The following is a 25202-nucleotide window of genomic DNA, read 5'->3' as shown; positions in this document are numbered from 1 at the left end:
CAGTTCTGCGACTTCATAGTCAATAATTCTGAAGAAAGGATTTCTGGCCATATATCCAGAGCAAGGTTCCTTATAGGCGTCCTTGAAGGGCTTCGTAACTGTTCTGTCTAGTGGTTGAAGCTTCTGAGTTGTATGAAGAGGGAGACTCAGTATGTGTTTTAAAAATTGTCCGATACTAGACGATAACGTTCTGTCTGATACTACCCGAATTACACCATCATATTGGCACCCAAAGTTAAACTATGTAATAATTTTCATTGTAACTGATACACCAATCTATTATTTAAGAGTAACTTTTTACTGTATTTAGGATATTATGTCAATACTTACATTGCGAGAAAGATAGACCACTAAACTTAAGTCGATGCACAGAAACTAAACTACATAAACACAAAATGGCATCTGCAAAGTGTACTCGTCGAGCAAATGATTCCAACTGAAACTAGTGTTCAGATGTCGCATACAGAAACGTAACCAGTCACTCAGATACTATCATCTGGTGGTAGATGAAAGAAACATCACTACATCACTGTCCGATATTACCCAATGCCTGATACTACCCAACTCCTATTATTATTATTATTATTATTATTATTATTATTATTATTATTATTATTATTATTATTATTATTTTTATTATTATTTTTATTTTTATTATTATTATTAACTAATTAATTAATTCATTCATTCATTCATTTAGTGTTCTGCCCAAGGGCAGCTGTTTCACTGCAAATCCAGTTTTCTCCAGTCTCCTATTTTCTGCCTTCCTCTTTGTTTCTTCATATGATCCATGTATCTTTATGTCTTCTATGATCTGATATCTTCTTCTACCCCAAACTACGGCCTGGTTGGCGTAGGTGGTATAATGCTGGCCTTCTATGCCTGATGTTGCAGGTTCGATTCTGGACCAGGTCAATAACATTTGAGTGTGCTTAAATGCGACAGGCTTATGTCAGTAGATTTACTGCATGTAAAAGTACTCATGCGGGACAAAATTTCGGCACACTAGCGACGCTGATATAACCTCGCCAATTGCGAGCGTCATTAAATAAAACATTTAACATTCTACCCTGAACTCTTCTCCCGTTCACCATTCCTTCCAGTGCATCTCTTCAGTAGGCAGTTTCTTCTCAGCCAGTGAACCAACCAATTTCTTTTCCTCTTCATTATCACCTTAGCATCATTCTTTCTTCACCCAATCTTCCAACACAGCTTCATTTCTTATTCTGTCTGTTCACTTTACACATTCCATTCTTCTCCATATCCACATTTCACTTCTCTTCACTTCGTCGTAATGTCAATGTTTCTGCCCCATATAATGCCACACTCCATTCAAAGCACTTCACTAGTCTCTTGCTTGCTTCTTTTTCCAGAGATCCGCAGAATATGCTCCTTCTTCTATTAAAAGCTTCCTTGGCCATTGCTGTCATCCTTTTGACTTCCTGGCAGCAGGTCATGTTACTGCTTATAGTACATCCCAAGTATTTGAAGCTGTCCACTTGCTCTACTGCCTCATTTATAATTCGCAATTTTATCTTCCGTATTTTTCTTCCTATGACCATGGTCTTCGTCTTATTTTCATTTACCTTCATCCCATACTGCTCACAGCTCTCATTTAGCTCCAGTAGCATATCCTTCAGTATTATTTCCTCTTCTGCTAACAACACCATATCATTAGTAAAGCTTAGGCACTTTATATTATTATTATTATTATTATTATTATTATTATTATTATTATTATTTTATTTTTTTTATTTTTTTTTTCAGGAAACAAATAGCAATTTACAAGCAAAAATAACAGATTCTATCTTGAATTGATGCTCGAATTCGAAAAAAAATTAATATAATCAATAAAATAATGAAGAAATATGATAGTTGTCTCAGCCTTTTTTTTTCATTTTATGCTGTACATGTACATTAAGTTTTGCTTAAGAATAAGAAAACATAAAGGAAATTGGAATGTTTATTTAAAAAAACCGTAAGGACTAAATCTGGAGTAAAGGTGTACCATGAGTTGTGAACCAATAATACGCTTATTTAACGAAGTTATTAGTGAGTACATAGGTTCTATTAAAGCAATTATTTCGAAAATAGTTCAAGAGATAACTGTGAAATAAGTAACAATTATCATTTTTGAAGTGTTTCAGTTAGGTTCTTAAGATGCTTGAATTTTCTCTTTTATGAGTGAAGCACTCTTTTATATTTTACAGTTGAGTGAAGATCACGAGCAGAAGCCAGCTGGAGAAAATAGAAAGCTGGTTACAGAAGATATTCCCCCTGTAATTTCCAATCATGTTGAATTGGCCACACCACCACCATCAGTAACATCTTCTCATTCTGATGTTTCAAATCAGAGACAAAGCACACCGAAACGAAATGTGATGTCTAATGCAATGCATGGACCAAGTAATTCTGTTTCCAATAGTGGTACTCTAAGTGGGAATCCTCATTCAGTTGTTCATGTGGAGGATGCTATGTCTGCATTCAGTCGTACAGAAAGTTTTCCAGTGCCAGGTAACTACTATACCTTAACAGTTGATAATATAACATTAAATTGATTCTTTAACATTAATAGAATTCGGATTTAAAGGTTTTAACATCCTTGTTTTTGTAGTCATCATCAACATCATTATTATAAAATCACTATTATCACCCTCATTAAGAATTAAATTGCATGACTTCATCTCGAAGTAAAAGGCATGACAGATTAGGAGAACAAGATTCAATAGATGTAAACATGTTTCATTTTTTATTTGTCCATGTCACAGTCGTGATTTTATGTATGAAAATTTATAATTGAGGATTTTTTCGAAAGTTGTTAAATGCTCAAATTTTCAAAATTGAGTTTTTGATGGTTCCATGTCAACATTTGTGTTACGCGTATCCCTGTATCAGCCATTCCATATGTATTGGATGGGACGTTGAACTCTTGAAAATGTTGTTATTCTGTTAAAAATTAAATTATTTTGCTTTTTCTAAAATTTTTCAAATAATTTTCCTTTGTATGCAAAAATGCAGCCTCAGCAGTAACACATTTAACATAAATGTAAATTTTCTGTTAATTTCTGTATTTTAATTTGGAAAAATAATTGTTGTAATGTGTGGGACAAGGTAAATACTAAATATAATAGGTGGGACAAATACAATTACCAAGACATTTACTGACTTTTTAACGGAAATTTAAATAATAAATAAAGAGTAAAATAAATCAAATATAGGTTTTATTAATTGTAAATGTAGAAGTATTTATTTTGCTAATAAATGTAACCTAAAATATAATATATACAGATAAAACTTTAGCACACCCCAAAAACTTTTTAAGACAAAAAAACTGGGTTTAGTAAATTTTTCTTCATGCAAATTGATACATCTCTGTCCATTAGAATTCAATCAATCTTACGTATTTATTTCTGGAAAAGAATACAAAACTCTGTTCCCAACACTCTTTGTCTCCAGATTTGAGAGTATCTGATAATCTGTTTAAATGCAAACTATGCAGTATCACTATCACCTATGAGAAATAGTCTGGAGTCTTTACCATATTTTTTCAGGAAAATAATCTTCACTTCACAATCTTCATGACTCACTTCTTCATATATACCCACAAATTTTTCGGAGGGAAGGATACCTATAGAGTTATTAGATTACCAGGATTACATAACAACCAGCTTGAATTTGTTTAGGTGTTGGTTCAGTTGCGATGCTATGCTTAGGTGAGCTGGCTTGGTGACTATTATCTTTTGATGAATCAGTATAGACTTCACTGTAGCTCATATTTCATTGTTTTGACTACTAGTTCCTTCACAGCTGCTGACGTTTTTCCTGGTAATGCCTTCGTTACTCTAATTAAATGTTTTCCCAAAAGCCTGATGGCATGGATAAGTACCTATTGGTAAAATGGCAGAAGATGTGTTATTTTAAAGTTGGACTGAATTTAACTTTTTCTCTATCTGGTTTTTCTTCCTTACCCTCTCTTTTTTCTTCTGCTTTTTCTTGAAGTCTTCATCAATACTCTACAATTTGTTGACAACTTTTCTCCTCTTGGAATGGAATGGAATTTAAGTGAGGGGGCACGGATGGCCCAGCACTGCGACCTGTTGAGATCTATTGCACTAACCTTCGATATGGAATGAGTTGCGTGCCATAGATCCCCTATGCGCACCAACCCAACCACATGACTCCCTAACGACTGGTCCCTACAGCCAACAGAAATCCATATACCATTCCTGCTTCGGCAACTTCCCCCAAGGCCCCCCTGTCGGTCCGAGGCGAAACTCCTCCCCCAAGTAGGTCCGCCTTGGGTGCTCGTTGCAGAAGCCATCCAATGTCGCTTAGCTACATTCCATGGAGGCTGATCGAGAGAGCCAGTAGTTCTGGGAGGCTGCCTGTAGTGTGATCTGAAAAACCAGAAATGGGGTGATGAGGAAAGGATGATGGGGGAGGAAAGGAAGTGGTGAAGATGAGTGACGTTCCAATTGCCTGATAAAGTTACCTGATATTCATCCATAGGAGTGAGGGAAAAACCCCGAAAAAACCTTACCCAGGCAACTCATCCTGACTGGGAATCGAACCTGGGACCGCTGGGTTCAGAGTTAGGCTTTCTAACCCCTCAGCCACAATGGTGGACTTTCTCCTCTTAGTATCCTGTTCTCGCTCTTAGTATCCCATTCTCGCTCTTTTTGCAAATATCTTCTTCATTTTGTCGTTTCTTGGCCCTAGATTTAGCCATTCTGTTAGGGAATTGTTGAGACTACGTCATATGTCTGTCTGGAAACCATTGTATGTCTTAGTACACATTATATAATGAAAATTGTGTATGTGTTCCATCCATTATAAAGTATGATGTCCCATCTGTTATGCTTTAAAAGTCTATAAAAGATATTACATAATAGTTTTCTTAATGTAAACCTATCACCCAACAGCATAACCTAACTTATAGAAAATTACTTTATTTTGTGCTCACTCATTTTGTAAATATTAAAACTTTCATTTTTTTTTTTTGTAATGGGTGGGATGCACAAACAATAAATCTTCTAAAATTTTAATAATAATCTTTTAAGACTCACCAGAATAAAATCACTTGCACAGATAAGTGATTACCTCTCTTTCTATAGGAACATATGTGACTTTCATCAGCTGATTTTGTGTAATGTAGCAGGGTTGCCAAATTAGCCAAACATTTGAGCTGCATTCACAGGGTACGAGTATATTTACATTAAGTACAAGTCAGAATTTTTAATTTATTCAGTAAAAATTATAAACTAAAACACTGAAATTATTTTAAATTAGTTTCAGATCTATTTTTTTTATTAATTGTTGTATTCGTTTTCACTATGGTTTACATTTTTATGGAATGGCTGTAAGTAATATCAGTTTTAGCAAAATATTTATTATTGCTGCAGTTACAAGGCAATGAAAATTGTGATCTTTTGCAAAACTTTATATTTCCTGTCGATCATTTAAAGCAGTGGTCATCAGTACAGTGCACCCTCGAGCTAACATCTCTTACCCATGGATAAGAAAGATATTGCACTGACATGCATCTGTGGCTGCTGGCAGGTTATGCTTCCTCCCTCTTCCTTCTGCACGATGGTGCATATTGTGATACACTTCTTACCTGCAGTGGCAGCTGCTCCCTACATGCTAACGTGCTGTAGCATGCCATAAAATTATCGTCGAATGATATTGTTTAGAAAACTATATAATGCAAATTCTACTTATAATAGTTTACCATTTTCGATAACTTGGTACCTACTATAGACTCAATAGAATCTATCCTTACTCTCAAACGTTTCCAATGTACTAATTCCCAATTCAGCATGGCTAGCAGTGTCTGCTCATGCACAGAACAGCACTTCACCTTGCCTCTCCACACAAGACCGTGCTCATTATTGTGCAGCCCAGTACACTCTTCTTCACGTTATTTTGGTGAAACTTTCTTTCTTCCCATTTATATTTTTTGGTTCATAGCAGCTGCCTAGACATAACTAAAGATGTAACTTTGAAATAAAGAAATGTTTTTATGGAGCCTATTTTTGCTCTTTGTGTTTTTCATAAATGTAGTCATATTGAAGTATATTTTTAACATTTCTGTAAACAGAGTTACTTTTATACAATCTCAGCAGATAGTTTTAAGTTTATTATCTACGAGTTACAGGTATATGTTGGCATGCCTTTCTGTGGAAGTCCATTAAAATAAGGGTTATTTTCCACTTTCAAAATAGTGTATGGCTGTGTGCAGGTGTATGGGATACATCATCTTGTACTGTGGTCATTTTAAATGTACATTCTGCTGTGTGTCTATATTTTGTGCCTAGTGTAATTCAAATAGTGTGACATATAAGTTTAATGTGTGTGTTAATCCAGAGGTAGGTTTTAATATTGGGATTATAAATAAATTAAAAACAGTATCTATATCACGATGAACTCCATTGATCCATTACTCAAAACTGCTTTCTCTAAGCAGCCATTAGAAGTTTAAATTAGAATTAAAAATCTAGGGCAGCCAACATGAAAGCTCAATATTGTGGAGAAAGTAAAGGGTGGTAAAAACTATTGTACACTATGAAATTTGACAGAACAGTTTATGACAACAATGCCTGGATATGTGGATGCGAAATACGAAACACTCTGTTCTGCTTCCCTTGCCTCCTATTCAATAGCGGTCTACGACAGCTGTCAAAGATCTTGGTTATCGGAATGAATAAATAAAGAAACATTCACACAACAAGAAACATATTACAAACTCATTGGATGTTTGTACACTTGGCACCATAAATACTGCAACGCAACTAGTATAGCTTATCAAGAATCAGTCCAGAAACATAATGAGAAAGTAAAAAAGAATCGATACATTTTATCGAAAATAATTGATTGTATTAAATTTTTTGGTAAATTTGAACTAGCATTGCAGGTCACGATGAGACAGAAACATCAGATAATTCATAGGTTTTACTAATCTGATAAGCAGCATGGAAAGTGCAGTGAGAGAACACACTGAAAATAACAAAGTGTTTACATGCACTTCTAAGTTGATTCAAAATGTTGACGGATGGATTTCATCTTAAAAAATTAGGGGAGTCTAAAAATATTTTGTAGCACGCTATTATTTTCAGGTACGAGTCGCCACTGCTTACCTGTTACCCATTTCAGTGAGTGGTGATGACCACTGATTTAAAGCATAAGTCGATAAATGCCGAGCGGAACAGTACTGTTATGTGAGGGTTGTTTGAAAAGTTTATAGCCCGACATAAAATTAAACTAGGATTATTCTGAAACAATCTTTATTTCTCAACATAATCCCCTCTGAGATTCACACACTTGGTCCACTGGTGCTGCAATGCTGCTGTACCCTCCTTATATACAGATTCCTCGAGGTCTGAAAAAAAAAAAAAAAAACCTTGCTATTGTGATAACCTCCTCATTTGACGAAAATTTCTTAGCCAAGTGAGTTTTGAACTTTGGGAAGGGAAAGAAGTTTGAGGGTGCGAGATTCGGTGAGTAGTGAGGGGAGGGAGATACTTATTATTCATGTTATAGTTGTAATCCCCTGGTAGAGGCGTTGCAGACTGGTAGAGGGGCAGAGACCAGGTTAAATAAATAAATACTAATACTAAATACAACAATTCAGACTGTAGTTTATGTAGTTTAATAACCACATGTTCATTGTCATTATGAAACAACACTATCTTTGTAGTCATACCCGGTTTCTTATCGCAAATTTACCCTTTGAGTTGCTGCAGGAGATTTGAATAATATTCTCTGGCTATTCTCCCCTTTGCTACGTAGTCAATTGAACAGCTTTTCCTTTCTTTGGAGGTGGAGAATCACTGTGGTTCCATTGCTTTGTCTTGGGTATGTAATAGTGGATCCAGGTTTCATCAGTGGTCACAAACTACCTAAAAAAATCGGGCTTATTTTTTTCGAATCAATTCAGACAATCCCTCAAAATTTGACATAAGATGTGCTTTTGTTCTGGTATTAACAAATGCAGAACTCACTTTGCAGATACCTTGGACATTCCAGGACATTGACTATGATGTGGTGCACCTGTTCAGTTGAGATATGCATAACTTCGCTAATTTTCCTCACTTTCAGTTGTCAGTTATGCAACAGCATATTGTGGATTTTTCTACGATTTCTTCACTTGTTGCTGTTACTGGATTTCCATTGTGGGTATCATCTTCCACACTCTCTTGGCCATGTTTAAATAGTGTTACTCATTTTTTCACAGTCAAAAACACTGGAGCAGATTCCCCCAGTGTAGAGTCCATGTCTGGTTTAATTTCTGTTTGACTCATTTTCTTTTTTTACGAAATATTTAATGATGCCATGAAGCTCGATATTTTCCATTTTTTCCACACTAACTTCAAAATTAAACTACAAAAATGCAGTGAACAGAAAATTATGATTTTTTTGTCCTTGAACTAACGCAAAATGGCCGCATTGATGACATGTTTTCAATGTCATCTATTTGTCAGACCACAAACTTATCAAGCAAGAATCATACTTCAATAAAAATTTTGTTTTTATTTTAAGCAATATATGACAACTTGATAGCAATTTATATTTAGATCAACAATGTAAAATGTATATTAGAAGAAGAATAAATTGAATAGCCGCTTAGAATAAGTTTGTAAGTCTCTGATTTTTTGGCTGAAAAATGTTGCATCGCACATCTTGCATTATGTGCTGCCATCATCTCGCTGATATTTACACTTCTTCGAGAGTTGTAGTATTTTGATTGTGTTGCTGAGCTGAATAACGTTGTAACGCAAATAAAATGGCGGACATTCATACTTGTAGCGTCTCACATGGGTAGAGGTTATTGCCAATGCAAGGCCAAGCAAACCATTTGAGGTTGTTCATATGCAACAAGAATACTTTAGGGATATAGGGCTAGCAGAGCAAAAAAATAAAGAGGATCCAAACCTCAAGATAACAACAGCTGTCTGGTTTCAGTTCAGTTCTGACAATCCTATGTGTCTGAAAATGCGGAAATTCCATGATATATTGTTACCATCAGCAGTGTATTCTCTAAAAAAAGCAAGCATGCAAAGAATAGGACAGTAAAATCATATTTCACATGATAACTTACCTCGTCTTTATCAAGGCCCTATTCCAATCACAAAAGAGAAAAAAAAATTTCTGATTGCAATGTCAAGTTTTCTTCCTCTTGGTCTGAATTCTACCATGGCCTGATAACAGAATAAAGAAAAAAAAAAATGGATTCTTGTGTGTGTAATATTAATATTGTATGCCTAAACATGTGAAATTTGTTTCAAGGTCTTATGATATAAATTTATATTATTATTATTATTATTATTATTATTATTATTATTATTATTATTATTATTATTATTATTATTATTATTATTATTATTATTATTATAAGCGTCGGCTGGAAAAACGTTATAAGTTACATTTGGTAAAATTTACAGGAGCTGAAAAAATGTGTACGTGTACAATGTTGTTCTTATGAGGGTAGCAAACTTTTGAGTGGACAAATTTCACGTACTGCATTGATGGATAGTTGCAAGCCAAGGAGTATAGCAAAGTAACATGACATACAACATTATTACACGAAACACGCCAAATGAAAATTTTGTAACTTACAACGTTGTTCCAGCCGACTCTTCATTTAATATACTCAAATGTAACAACCATAAAAATTTACCGGAAAATATGGGCAGTATTTAAGTTTCTTTGCTTTACAACGTTGTTCTTGTGGACTGACATACAATGTTTTTCTACTGTAAATGTTCGAAAAGTTGTGTTATTTGGAAGATGAAGGCAATACATATGTTTAAATGCTGTGAATATCTACTGAAATATTAATACAGACCTCACACTGTCATATTTTGTAATATTTAACAATGTTAGTATGGAATAAAAATATTTTTAATTTTCTGACAAACTGTGAAAACTGACTTACAATGTTATTCTAGGCAGCCATTCAGTTATTATTCTACTTACTTATTGCGCGGCTAGCTAGTAGAAAATTAAAATAATAAATCAGGTGTAGAGATTAATTTCTGTGAAAACCTGAGCGTCATACAATTAATAGAAAGCTCACAATCCAAGTCAAAGGGCCTGTACTATGACTGTACTAAACTTATCCAGCAGATAACATATTTATCCGGAAGTTGAGTTATAAGTGCGTACTACGACTTTCGTTTATGTACATCTGAAGAATAAACCTCTGGTTTAGCTATCCAGAAAATAAAGTGGCAGTTTAGTATTACCAGGTTGAAATCAGTGTTGAAATCAAAATAGCTTCACATCGTACAGCTGATGATTTGATTAATGAATTTAATTTTGAGACATTCCAATGATGAATTTCTGGAGTGGATGGTTCGTGGTGTCAGAAGAGCTGAAAGAATTAGGGCACATCCAAATAATTTTGAAGAATGGGATGCCGAAGAATTATTGACGCATGTCCGAATAATGAAACCTACTACACTTCGAGTATTGGATGAAATCAATGTCAACTGAAACATAACACAGATCGGTGAGTACATGGTTGATAATAAACTACACTTTATCTGTACCGCAATAATATTTTTGTATAAGTGGCACTGTAATAATTATTCTGAAGTACGGTAACATGTAATACAGCAAAAGTGAGATTAGAATGTTGCTTCGTGATGCAGGTTTTCTTTTGTCCTAATACGGTGTTAAGGTGATCTAACATAATAAATAATGGCAAGCTGTCATTATCAGTTCTAAATAATACTTTTATGTAAATAATAACAGTATATAATATATCAAAATATGAATTTATATGGTAAAGGCGTAACCATATCTCATTATTTGTATATTTTTCCAGAAATAATGCCCTACCTCGAGTGGACCAATTACTACTGGCACTGAAGTTCTATGCCACTGGGAGAACACTGACAACAGCAGGAGATTTTTGTGATGTTCACAAAGTTACAATAGGAACTTTTGTCAATCGAGCTAGTGTTGCACTTTCTGCTTGGTTTAATTGAAGGGATGACTTGTAATGCTTCAACGGAAATAGTTTTGATTGCACCAGTTACTAAGTGCAGGGGTTGATTTTGCATTTTTTCAAGGGATTCTCTGTTTTTGGATACTTTTATGAATACTTCTGAGTAGTATTTTAATACAGGTTTTATATACATATTATAGGTCTTGATTAAAGCTTTCCTAGAACTGTTTCATTTTGTTCCTGCTAATTGTTATTTAGTCAGGTGTCCAAAGACAGGTTGAAACACCAATAAGGTATCACTCATGAGGTACCTAAGCCAGGAGATAATGGAGTAGGATGGCCTGTTTCTTTTCTCACCCATTGCATATATCGCTGACTAGTAGGTCTAACATATTTCACTAATCAGACTTAAGATATGCCTGCTACTCCTTTTATTAATTTAATAAAATAAAATATGATATGATACATATTTTGTCACGGCATTTCTTACACAGTTCCACAAATACAATCCCACCATTAACAATCATTTCAGTATACTTTAATAAAACTACCCTAATCCCACTAGCTATCTCCCGTCTTGCTGCTCAGTTCATCGTCTATTTAATACTTATCCTACCTTGTTTTTGCTATTCATTATATACTCACTAGTTCACTTATTGTTTATACTAGTTCACTTCTACAGCTAGTTCATTATTCTGTTCACTATTCACTATAACAACTTATGTGCACCATCAATAATTCCTACTATTCACACCTTCATTACTCTGATGCCTTGATATTAATCTTTCCGTCTACTCATTTCTTGATCTTTTACTAGTTCACTAATTCATTCATTTAGTGTTCTGCCCAAGGGCAGGTCTTTCACTGCAAACTCAGCTTTCTCCAATCTTTCCTATTTTCTGCCTTCCTTTTCGTTTCCTCATATGATCCATATATCTTAATGTCGTCTATGATCTGATATCTTGTTCTACCCCAAACTCTTCTCCCGTTCACCATTCCTTCCAGTGTATCCTTCAGTAGGCAGTTTCTTCTCACCCAGTGACCCAACCAATTCCTCTGATCAGTTCCAGTATCATTTTTTCTTCACCCACTCTTTCCAACACAGCTGCGTTTCTTATTTTGTCTGTTCACTTCACATGCTCCATTCTTCTCCATATCCACATTTCAAATGCTTCTCTTTGCTTCTCTTCACTTTGTCGTAATGTCCATGTTTCTGCTCCATATAATACCACACTCCATACAAAGCACTTCACTAGTCTCTTCCTTAGTTCTTTCTCCAGAGGTCCGCAGAAAATACTCTTCTTTCTATTAAAAGCTTCCTTGGTCATTGCTATCCTCCTTTTGACTTCCTGGCAGCAGCTCATGTTACTGCTTATAGTACATCCGTAGTATTTGAAGCTGTCCACTTACTCTACTGCCTCATTTAGAATTCACAAGTTTATCTTCTGTATTTTTCTTCCTATGACCATGCTCTTCGTCTTATTTGCATTTATCTTCATCCCATACTGCTCACAGCTGTCATTTAGCTCTAGTAGCATATCCTTTAGTATCATTTCCTCTTCTGCTAACAACGTCAATATCATCAGCAAATCTTATACACTTTATTCTTCTGGCAACTGTTACTCCTCCCATGTTCTGAAAACAGTTCTATACTAAATCCTCCAAGTAGATGTTGAACAGAGTAGGTGATAAAGGACATCCTTGACGTACTCCTCTCCCAATTTCACTTCCTTCTGACATTTCTTCTCCTATCCTGACTTTCACTCCATGTTTCATATAAAAATTACTGAACAGTCTTCTCTCTTTCCAATCCACACCAATTTTCTTCAGGATCCCCACCAATCCACTCTGTCAAAAGTCTTTTCTGGGTCCACAAATACTACATACGTTTTTTTATTCTTCTCTAGGTACCTTTTGCCAATTGTCCGTAGCAGTCCAATTGCATCTCTCATACCTTCTTCCTTCCTGAAGCCAAACTGCTCTTCTTCCAACTGTTCCTCCATCTTAGAATATAAACGTCGATTCAGTATTCGCAATATTGCTCACTTATTAACTCGAAAAATATTATTCACTAGTCTTTTTTTTTTTTTACCTTAGTAAAACAGGTCGTTATCATCACTGATCTCTATCTCTTTCACTGACCATTTCTCTTGCTTCTTCATAGCTAGCACTTTCTTCACTCGCTTAACTTCCTTATACTATCAAATCTCGTCTCCCCCACCATATTTTTCATTAATTTTCGTTATCCCGCACAGCTCACTTAACATTTAATTTAATTCCTCGGATATTTTTACCATCTTGCTTCTAAAATCTTTAAAATCCCCAACAATATCCTCAAGAGACACTGCATTAAAGTCTTTTAAGTTACTTCTTTCATTCCCACTGTTATTATTATCACTTCTTCCCCCATTTCCACATCTCGACTCATGGATTAGTTTTTTCCCATCACTAGTCTTCTTTCATTTTCCCATTCTCCTTGTGCCACTTATTGTCACATTCAAGTGCGTTCTTAACAGACTTGAATTTCTCTTAGTTTAACGTTGCTTTCTTCTCCATGTCGAGTCTTCATGTTTATACTTCCTCGTTCATCATCATGTGTGTCCTTAACCTTGTTACTATCTCCTGTTGCCATGTGGTGACCTTCAACTATTTGATGTTCCGTCCTTGCAGTTGGGATGATTTTTTCCCACCATTCCTGTTTTTTCTCTTGGTTTAAGTGGTTATTCTCAACTGATCTTTTCTCCCTTGGAATCTGTTAGCTGTTCACATTCGTTCTTCTCTTCAGTGCCTGTAATCCAAATTCAGGGTGCCCTTTGTTCTTTAAGCAAGACTCCAGATCTTAAAATTTACTATTCACTTTCAGCTTATTGTCGTACATTTAGCAAAATGTCCTTTCAACATTGCTGCTTTCGTATATGGTAGTAACCACTTTTTTCTATTTCTGACTTCAGTTGACATATCTACTTCTATTCTCACTCCTGAATTACTAAGCTTTCCTCGGTTATTCAGAATAACGTTCCTTATTCTTGTATTCTTAAAGCTCAAAAAGATAGGTCTATTGGACCGTCTCCCGAGTCTGTACGAATGGTCGACATCTTCATCTGTCAACTTCAGATTAAAGATTATTCTATACATGACGTTTACTATGTCCAAGGTTTCCATCTCTTTTTTGCACCCTATTTCTTCAATGCCAAAAATTATTAAGTTCTTTTCCCTCATATTGCAGTCATAGTCATTCATTTTCTTCTTCAATTTATTATTCTTTGCTATCAACTTTTCTGTCTTCTCGCTGATGCTTTCTACCTTTCTACTTAAATTTTAAAAAGTCTGGTTCTTTGTTGATACTTCACCCTGTTTCACTCCTGTACTAAACTTCATTTCCGCTCTCCTTAATTTACCAACTTTATCCTTTCCTGTAATCACTTGTATCCACTCTTCCATCTTCCCTATCTGTACTTCACTTCCTAAATTCTAACTCAGATCAGAGACCTTTCTACTTGTTGTGCACATGCCACTGCTTTCGACAGAGTTCTGCTGTAGACTGATCAAATAAAATAGTTTATTTAAGGTAAGAAGGTACTTCATGAAGTTTGGGTGCACATTACTGAAAAAAAAAAACTGTTACAGATATCTGAACAAGATTTTCAGGGAATGTTTTTACAATCTTTATTTTTAATAATACATACTACAAATTGAAGAGTGTTAACAGGTATTGAGATATGATTTTTTAAATATCTATTTATTTACTGCAGAAAGCACTTGACACAAAGTCATTCACTTACAAATGAAGAAGAAAATACCAAACCAAGTAGTTAATAAAAGGTAACAAAAGGAGATCAAGAGTCTTAGAGCAGGTGTCTTGCTTCCAGTACTTTTCTCATACATTGTTCTTAGTCAAAGCTGGGCATATCTGAAGGTGAGTTAGATCCATAGGAGAAGATACAGTACAGAGTGTGCAATTGGGGCTATTCTTAATGCCGATATGATGTAGGTGCCTAGCCAGGCAATCATGTCCTGTGCAGAGTCAGAACATGGCTACAGCTTTCTTTCATGCCCAGTCTGGAAGATTGCTGATTTCAGCCATCCATTGGCTACTCTGGGATCGCTGATTCAAGACTTGGGTTACATTATTGTAGGTAACTGAATGATTTGAAGATTGTAGTAGATTGGTGCATTGGCTCGCAAAACTTTAGTCCGATATACTGTACAGTTTTTTTCGTTTTCAATTTGGTATTTGTACTCACTCTAGGACAGTAGTGTAGACAGTAGGTAGTCTCTCCGCAGGTAACAAACCACCCCTCCTCACAACAGGAAGATTGAACCAAACCACTTAGTTTACTTAGTGGTCTAGTGATATAGTAGTGGTCTAGTGATATAAGTTTACTTAGTGGTCTAGTGATATAGATAAATTTAATAAACACGGTGTTTTGTAGCTCCTCCTTACGCCACGGTTCTTTGCGTTATAATGCGCCTATAGCTTATTTTTCTTTGGCTGTTGTCATGGTAATAACAATACGTTAATAAAATTACATTGATTAAAGGTGGCATTAACAATGAATAGATTAATATTCTAAAAAATCGGGTAAATAATTTTATTAAGACAAATTTTTATGGGTATGTGCATAATTTAAAACTTGATTGTCAATTATATCCTGTAGGATACAGCAGTTTAATTTATATTTTGCACACACAAAAAAAAAATTTGCATATTACTCTCATATACTAATGGAACGAAAATGTGGATGTAACGAACTAAACAATAAGCAAAGCATATAGAAATAGCAAATGTCTGTGCTTTCAACACCTGTTTTTTTTTTTTTGCCGTCAACAAAGAAATATTTTAATTTATTGACACAGTATATTGAAACAAAGTTGTAAGTTCCATCAATTATACATGATACAACATACACCCTTTCGTCATCATTTCAGTCGCTCACAATGCACAAACTGTGTACTTCCGCACTGTCTACCGGTCTTCGTGTTCAGTCAACAGCATCAGTCTTCTCTACCAGTCCTGTTGAAAAAATATAATTATATCAGATTGCAACATGCGCATGCTAGATAGCATAAAGTATTTTCCAGTATGTGGATATATTACTGGGAAATCAAATTCTCTTCAATTTTACACAGAGTTCCTTCTCTTAGCCTGGAAATCCATCCCCAAACAGCGACAGAAATACGTCCACTGTGTAGTGTTGATGTTACATATTCTGGCTGGAACCTTGTGGACCCAATAGGACGAAATACCTGAATAGGCCCATGACTGGTGTTTGAGAAAATCTTTTAATCTGAAACTATTACATTTTCCCATGGACTTCATAATATTCTTGTCAAAACACAATGTATCTATTCTATGTTTATAATCCAACATGGTATTTATACGTGCTGAGGAGATGAAAAATTTTCCTGAAATATTATATAATACTCAAGAGAAATAAACAACATATTTTAAACATTTCGGTGCAAAATAGACTCAATGTTTTATTTCTGTCAGTTACATATACTGTTATTGCTCTAAAAGGTTGTCTTTGGTTCTATTAGCGATTAGCTGCAACTCAGAGTTCAAATCCCTTCCCAGGACGAGATGTGGTGTGGGGTATGTAGACATGTTGCCAAAATAATATCTCACAAAGTTCACTTCCACATTGTTTCAAGGGACAAAAGTTTTGCGAGCCAGTGTACCCTTCTTAGCAAGTGTGTTTACTGTTTCATTTCTAAGGATGCCATAATGAGCTGGGATATTGCAGGGCAATAATCTTGTTGGAGTGATGTAATTAATTGTTTTAACATCGTTTTACATTCAGCAATGTCTCGGTATAGCAGTACAGTTTGTTAGATTTTTTATTGCTTGAATAGGCGCCTTTGAGTCAGATAAAATAACAATCAAGGTTCTGATAGCCAACTGTTTTAGGCTGATAAATATAACGTGGATTTCTCCATAAAGACAGATGCTTTATTGCCTAGTGAAGTGTAAAAGGAGAACAGTTCACAACATTTTCATCATTGTCTAATTTTGATCCATGTGCATATGTGTGAATCCATGAATTTTTGGGGAAATCTTGTATTAATTGTTTCAATTGCGTTGATTTTAAGTATGTTAATGATGGACTCAGAACTAGAAGAAATCATAACACACAGTTCTAGTTCTGTATGGTGAGTGATGTGTGCTAGATGTAGATATGTTTTGTATGTGTTTGTGTTATGTTTGTTTTTCATGTAATGTAGGTGTTTGATGTTGTTATGTATGTGTAATTTCTGTGCTTGGGTTTTAGTTTTTTGAGCTATGTGTGAGGTGTTTTTTATGCACAAATACACATAACACACACCAACGAAATAATATCCACATCACCCACAAAATAAAGAAACGACACAATACCAAGATAGCAAAACTAAAAACACAACAAACAAAAAAACACAAATTCCACCCAAAAATACACAACACAACAAACACAATCTTCAACCGCAACGAAACCATTCTATTGGAAAAAGAATTAAAACATAACATACCACACAACAACACAGGACCAAAACAAAAAACACAGACAGTCATCAACACGGAAACAGCAATACAAAACACAAAACACCAAGAATACATCAGACAAGACATCATAAGACACATAAACAAAATACACGAACCCAACACAAACAAAAGAGAACAGGTAACAATAAAAACACTAAAAGCAAAACAACAACATAACCTCATTTTCACCAAAGCAGACAAAGGCAATTGCACAGTAATACTACACAAACATGACCTACACAACAAAACAGAAACATACTTTAAACAAAACAACATCACAGAACTTGAAAAAGATCCCACCACACAATACCACAACACAATAAAAAGCACAATCAACAAAAGCAAACACGTAATACTGCACAATATGAAACAACAACTCAGACCCATCAAACAAGCAGCACATAAACTCAATGCGCTACCCAAGATACATAAAGAAAACTTACCAATCAGACCTCTAATCAACTACAAACAGGCACCAGCACACAAACTAGCCACATACATGGACAAAATCATCAGAAACAACATAAAATTCAGAAAACAGACAACAATAAAAAACACTATAGACCTAGTCAACAAAACAAAACAACAACACATTCCACACAGTGCAACACTAGCATCTTTCGATATCACTAACTTATACACTAACATACCGATACAAGACACATTACAGATACTAAAACAAATGCTCATAGACAACAACACACTACAAGAATACATCGAAGAAATCATCCAAACACAGACATCAACAAAGCAAAACTATTTCACACACAACAACAAATACCTACTACACCCAAACAGAAGGATTGCCAATGGGATCAACCATATCTAGCATACTAGCAGAGATATTTTTACACAACACAGAACAAAGATACATACTCAACAATGTACACAACAAATATGCAGACAACATAATATACTAGCACAGATACATAAATGACATGGTACTCATACTATACAAAGGAAACAAACGACAAATACACAAACTACACCAATACATACACCCAAAACTCCAATACACACTGGAACTTGAAAACAATAACTCCATAAATTTCCTAGACATCACCATAACAAAAGTTGGCAACAAACACACCTTCAAAATATACAGAAAACCAACCACCACCACCACACACATACACAACACATCTAATCACCCCACACAACACAAACATGCTGCATTCAGGACAATGGTACACAGATTACTCAACATATCCATGAGCCAACAACACTACGATGAAGAAGGAAACACAATCAAATACATAGCACAAGAAAATGGTTACAACCCAAACATAATAGACATCATGGGGAAGACAAAACAAAAACTCAGCAAACACAAAAACACACAAAACAACACAAGAACACAAGAAATATATCACACTAACATACGAAAACAAAAACATACACAAGATCGCATCCTCATTCAGAAAACAGAAATACAACATAGCATACAGAACACAAAACACACTACAAAGACATCTCAACACACAAACAACACAAACAAATAAATACAACAGCACAGGCGTATACAAACTCACATGCAATAGTTGCGACAGTTTCTACATTGGACAAACAGGTAGATCATTCCAAACTCGATGCAAAGAACACATTAAAGCAATAACCAGAGGACACAATACATCTACATATGCCGAACACATAACTAATGCTAATCACACATACAATAGCATAAATACAGACATGGAAATCCTACACATACAACCCAAAAACCAAAAACTCAACTCACTAGAACAATATGAAATATACAGACACACAGATCAATTTCAGAACACACACACTATTTGACACAACTCTTCATCACACAAACGCACCCACACAATAGGCAGCAAAGTTGAGATGGCGTGGAGACACAGAAGGCTCTGAGGATGGTGTCAAGTAGCACCGAAACAGCTGTAAGCCACACATGCTTACATAATTAACACGAGTAAGATCGCCATTTAATCAATTATTTATATTCAAGTGTTAAAAGTAGCGTACGAAAGATTCAACATGGAAAATTATAATGATGCATTTTTTCAAAAACTGTTCATCCAAAATAAATGAAAATTTTTGTGTGCATTAACCAGACCCAAAAGACTAAAATAGGAATGGATGATTTTGCTGTGACATTCTTGGAAATATTAAAAAAAAATATTGATATTAAATTTTAGCCAAAAAAAATTATGAAGTTTAAAGAAAATTATATCTCAATACCTCAATCTCATTTTTCATTTTATAGGAGGTATTATTAAGGATTAAGAATTTAAAAACATTCCCTGCAAATCTTGTTTGTTGTTGTTGTTTTCTAATGCCAGGCGTTTGACAATAAAGTCATTTGACCTCTTGCAAAAAAATCTTGTTTGTATATCTGTAACTAGGTTTACCAGATTGTCATTACTAAAAGCAGGACAAGTTGAGTTTAAAAGCAAGACACCTAAAATTTTGCAATACCATAATCATATTTCTTACAAATTTCAAGACGTTTGCCAGAACTATATTTTTAGGCCTACATAGTAAATAATTAATAAAAAAGAATATTATAGTACCTTAATTTTATTTCTGGAATGAACCGATCTTGTTGAGGAGATCCTTTTTATAATGTAATCATAAAACTGACCACATGACAAGTCTTTCAGATTGAATTTTACTCAGGTAATCCATTTCGTAGACTCAACTTCCAGTCTGTTGTGCTCCTTTGTCCATTCAGCATTAATCAATGAGAAAATCCTTTCTACATTTGCGTTGTGAGAAGGAATTGCAAAAAAGAACGTGGCCAATTTTAACAATTCTGAACAACATAATTTATTAATACTATTGAAATAATCTGCCCACTTTTTGTACATAGGAACAACAGAGACAAAGAACTCAGTAGGCCTATCTTGTTTCTGTTTTATCATATAATTTTGAAGATTTACAAACTTATCAAATAATTTGACATCATCGATGACAACCCCCTTTTCATTCACATACTGCACTGTTTCTTCAACTGTTGACCAAGTCAATTTAGTATCCTATGTCATTCACTTAAATGATTCAAATTCTCCCATTGGCTCGACCCTCTTATTGAGGTATTCAAGACAAGAAGCATATACCTCGCACACCTCTTCACTATCCCTCTCCATTCCATCTTCTTTGTGCTTTTGTAAAACTTGTTTTAGTTTGAGTGGGATAAACTTGCGATTTAATGTGTTCTTTAGCACATTAATTGTCTCTTCAAGCAGTTGCTTCACTTCAATAACTGAGATGTCTTGCGTCTCTACTGATTGAAACTTTCCATGAAATACAGACATAAGTGACTGACAGAATAACAAATAGCCTTCACTTAAATCGTGGGAGAAAAACTTCTTTAAGTTTGTTGAAGGATGGTCTATTGACAGGAAATAAGACTTTAGAGCTGCATACATTTCAAGGATACAGTCAATAGCAAGAAAACCAATGGGTCTTCGAATGGCTTAACAACACTTTGTACTTTATGTCTACAAACTCTCAGAATTCTTTTAATGTTTCATTTCCTAACTATATAAATGGAAAAATAGTTGAAGATTTTCAGGATAAGGCTCTCAACATCAACTAGTAATAAATCCACACCATGCTGAATTTAATTGTGTAAAATATGGGCTGAACACCCTAAATCTATTGAACTTTTGTTTAGCAGTGAATTCAAATTTGAGAAAACATTACTCCCTTCACCTCTTCTTATTCCACCAAAATTGGTATTGCAATTATCCACCCCAAATGCAACACACTTGCAATACCTTTCTCACAAAGGACATCTAAAATCAATGTATCAATTGTCTTTGACTTCTCATTTCCAACACTTCTTATATCTAACAACTTTGTTTTCAATCCTCCTTGCCTGAAGTTGAAAAATTGAATAACCACTGGAAATATTTTCACATTCCCATGGCTACTTTCATCTGTGGAGACTCCTATATAAGACACACTATCCACTGCCTTCGTACATTCTTCTATGGAGTGTGGTCTAATACACACTTAATAATAGCCTCTGATTTCATTTGTGCACAACCAATTTTCTTTTCAATTTCAGAATCTGGAAATATTTTCGAAGGTAACCTTGAAATACAGTCCATTGTTCTGTAACTGCAGTGATGGACAACAGTATGATAAGCTAAAGTCTCTTCTGCAGCATGTACTTTATCGGCCAATGGAAATTTACTTTGTAAAAAAATTGTATGATTATCTTTGAAAAAGAAGATGACGCACTCCTTATATTACTTTTATGTTTCGTTGTAGAAACGTGAGTTTCTAGATCAAGTGCCCCTTGATTAGCAACAGAAACATATGTACCTGACTTGCATACCAAACATTTTGCTTCTTCATCTGTACGTCCTTTTCTAGTTCTGCAGTAAATTTGCACTTTTGTTTCCCAATGATTCACTATGGTGCACACACAAGATTACAGACCCAGACAAGTTGCTATGTGCTATAACAGTTTCACAAATCAACAAGAAATATGGCGGTAATATGCTAATCTTCCAGCCCCACCACAAAGGGACATGAAGGTTGTAGAAAGTAAGACTCAAGGGACATGGAGATGTAGATAGTAAGACCACAGTTTAGTATATACAGTTGCGAAGCTCAATACTTAATAAATATGCATACATAGATAGTTGCTGACCACCAGGATCGCTACTGTCTTCTCAGCACAGACCCTTTCCCGAGCAGACAATAATGTATGTTCGGGTTTTCTATTTCAGTGTATGGAGCTCAGTGAAATATTATATTATAACTTTATTGCATATCATTGCTAAGTTTTATTTAGTGTAATGTGTCCATAAGTTCCATTTACTTCTTATTGCATAATTTGTTGCAGAAATAATTACAAAACTGTGTTATTTTAATGTGAAGAGAATTTTACATGTTAACATAATCTATTCGCATCAACATTTTAAGTTTAGAATGAAAGCTATTTTGAGGTTTAATAAAAAAGAATTTATATTTTGATTTTAATTTAGCACATCTACCTTCCTTAATTGTAGACAGAAAATTTACCATACCACTCCTATGAAATTAGTGTACATACAATTGTGTTACTTCTCTCTTAGGAAGTAGATAAATACAATAATTCAGTACGTACTCGATTGTAGTATTAAAACACAGACAAATTGAATGTGTGTCGTATCATACATGACATTATGCTTAATTGTAATGTATAATTGCGAATATACAAATATAAATAATAACCTATAATTTCCATATGACATAACATAGGCCTACATATGTAATGGCAGGACATTGGAGACTTTGTAAATCTAGTTGCTCTAGTAATAGCACTGTGAGGTTACCGTATTTCAATATAGTCAAGTGTCTGAAGGCCAATAAGGCAGCACTCATAAAGCGGTGAACTAGCGCTGAGGTAGTTCCTGCGATTTCGGAAATGAAAATCATTGAATTTATAAGAGATTTTTTGTAGAAGTGCAGGTGATCGTATAAGCAAGGCATAATAAAAGCCAAAACTAACCAAACCTAACCTGTCAGATCTGTATATGCAAGGAGTATGAGTACAGAGGAACTACCTCTGCGCTAGTTTAGCCTACTAACATAGTACATTAATCAGACTTCAGATTGGAGTACCGTAAGAAATGAATAAATACAACTGAAATAGAGACAAATTGCATTTACAAGTTATCACACGTAACTTTATGCTTAATTATAATGTATAAATGCGAATATTGAAGTATTGGTACAGTAAACTTCACCTATAATTTCAACATATCAAAATATCCGTGCAGTGCAATTGAAAATTATTGAATCGTGCATAATTGAATGTACAAGAATTTCGCAATATTTAATCCAAACAAAGTCAGGTATTACACATATGAACAAAGTAATTTTCACACCAAAAATAATATTACACCTTAACTCGCAAGTGAATTATATCTGAAGTGTCTCATAATCATTGTTTTAAATTTATTAATGCAATTACACTACATGTTAAAGAAATATATGTTACTCTTTATGCATTGCAACTAATTTATATGCTTGAAACGCCACCCTCCGTGATCAGGGTAAGTGAGTCACATGGTCTGCCTATATTAAATCACAATGGCAGTGACACAGTCTATTGTTCCTAGTACAGCACTCCAAGCGGCTAGCAACTATAACGAGAAATGCAAAAAATCATCCCAAGCTTCGCAACTGTATATACTAAACTGTGGTAAGACGCAAAGAGGATAAATAGGTATGGCTATACATCTATGATTCACACACACTAGGGACGCTAGTGTACTATTTAAGTTGGAGATTAGGCTAATCGCTTGTGGGATGATTGTAGATTATAATGAAGTTATTTTAAGTTAATGTTATAAGCTTATTAAGAAAATACGGACAGTTATAACATTTTTAAAATTAAATACAGATGGCAAGACAAAGCATTAAAATACAGACATGTCCTGCTAAATACGGATGTCCCATAACCTTATCTGTAACAGTTTTTGAGTAACATGCTCCCAAACTTCATGAAATTAACATTGTCGAGATAGGCAGTACCTTCTTACCTTAAATTTTTACGTGACAGTTTTTCTTCATTTGCTGAAAGTTTTGGGATTGGTGTTTACGTTTTTCAAGGAAGCTCTTCAGTTCATGCTAGATCTAGTGATTCATGTATGAAAACATATTCATATTGTTACTTTTTAAATATATTTTACTGCTTGAATCCTTCGAAGTGATCTCTTGAAGGGCTAGGATGATTGAAAAGTTTAATAAATACACTTTAAAAATCATGACCAGGTACTCTGCATGTGTGATTAAAACAATAAAGATGTCTGTGGCTGCAATTCAGATTCAGATTTATTTTGCATAAACAAACATTTCTCAGGAGGCACCACAATCATAATCAGGTAATTTGCATGTGTATTTAGAACAATTAAGGTTCACTATACTACAATTGAAGTTTAAATTTATTTATTTTGTATAAACGAAATACAGTAACACAACATTTCTTAGGAGACACAATGATAATTATATCATATTGCATCTACTAGAAGATTAGATCATTATGTATTGTATTGTATTGAATTTATTTACATTCCAAGATATTCATACATCGCTTCACAGCTAGAATACAGAACATGTTAAAAAAAATGTTAATACAGTAGAATCCCTCTTAACCGGCACCAAAGGGACCATGCTAGTTCCTGATACGAAATTTTGCCAGATAATTGAATAAATACCGGTATATACAAAATAAAAAGTCCGTATTTCATGGTGCCAAATGTTGAAACTGCAGCCATTTGATGCTTATTTCTCTATCACTTGCTCATAAGTGAATAAACAGAAACACTGTGGATTTTCCTTATTAAAACACATCACACAACACAAATAATACAATAATTCTAGGTTCGAATATTCACTGAAAATAAAAGTTTGTGCGAACTTCCTAATGTGGCAACACTGACGACCCAAACATAACTAAATAAACATAAAAACTGTGTGAATTTTCTTTATTAAAACAAATCACACAACACAAATAATACACAAATTTTAGGTTCGAATATTCATTGAAAATGAAAGTTCGTGCGAACTTCCTAATGTGACAAAACTGACGGCTCAGACTGTGGCAGTCTGGCAGATTTAAACTTTTTTTTTTTTTTTTTTTTTTTTTTTGCCCAACCAAAGTGCCGTTGTTTTGGTATTTCCAATTATTTAGATGCTGGTTATGATGGATTTTACTGTAGTGCTACAAAGTTTTAATAACGTAATCATAGTCTAGTTGAAATA

The 25202-nt window shown here is 34.5% G+C and overlaps 1 protein-coding gene and 1 long non-coding RNA gene across 3 annotated transcripts in view; both read left to right on the top strand.

Annotated features, from left to right (window-relative positions):
- Window positions 1-25202, top strand: part of LOC138700145 (zinc finger protein-like 1 homolog) — a 119452-nt gene that overhangs the window by 42972 nt on the left and 51278 nt on the right. For both annotated transcript variants that reach the window (XM_069826528.1, XM_069826529.1), the window contains exon 4: window positions 2211-2514. In XM_069826528.1, coding sequence (XP_069682629.1) covers window positions 2211-2514 — 304 coding nt within the window. The remainder of the gene's footprint in view (window positions 1-2210; window positions 2515-25202) is intronic.
- LOC138700147 (uncharacterized) lies at window positions 2521-17415 on the top strand. Its single transcript, XR_011332260.1, has 2 exons — window positions 2521-10510; window positions 10829-17415. It is a non-coding gene; the product is annotated as an uncharacterized lncRNA (long non-coding RNA).

This window comes from Periplaneta americana, chromosome 5 (genome assembly GCF_040183065.1).
Source record: "Periplaneta americana isolate PAMFEO1 chromosome 5, P.americana_PAMFEO1_priV1, whole genome shotgun sequence".
Lineage (NCBI taxonomy): Eukaryota > Metazoa > Arthropoda > Insecta > Blattodea > Blattidae > Periplaneta > Periplaneta americana.
Note: the sequence above shows the minus strand (reverse complement) of the source record. Positions and strands in the feature narration are given on the sequence as shown.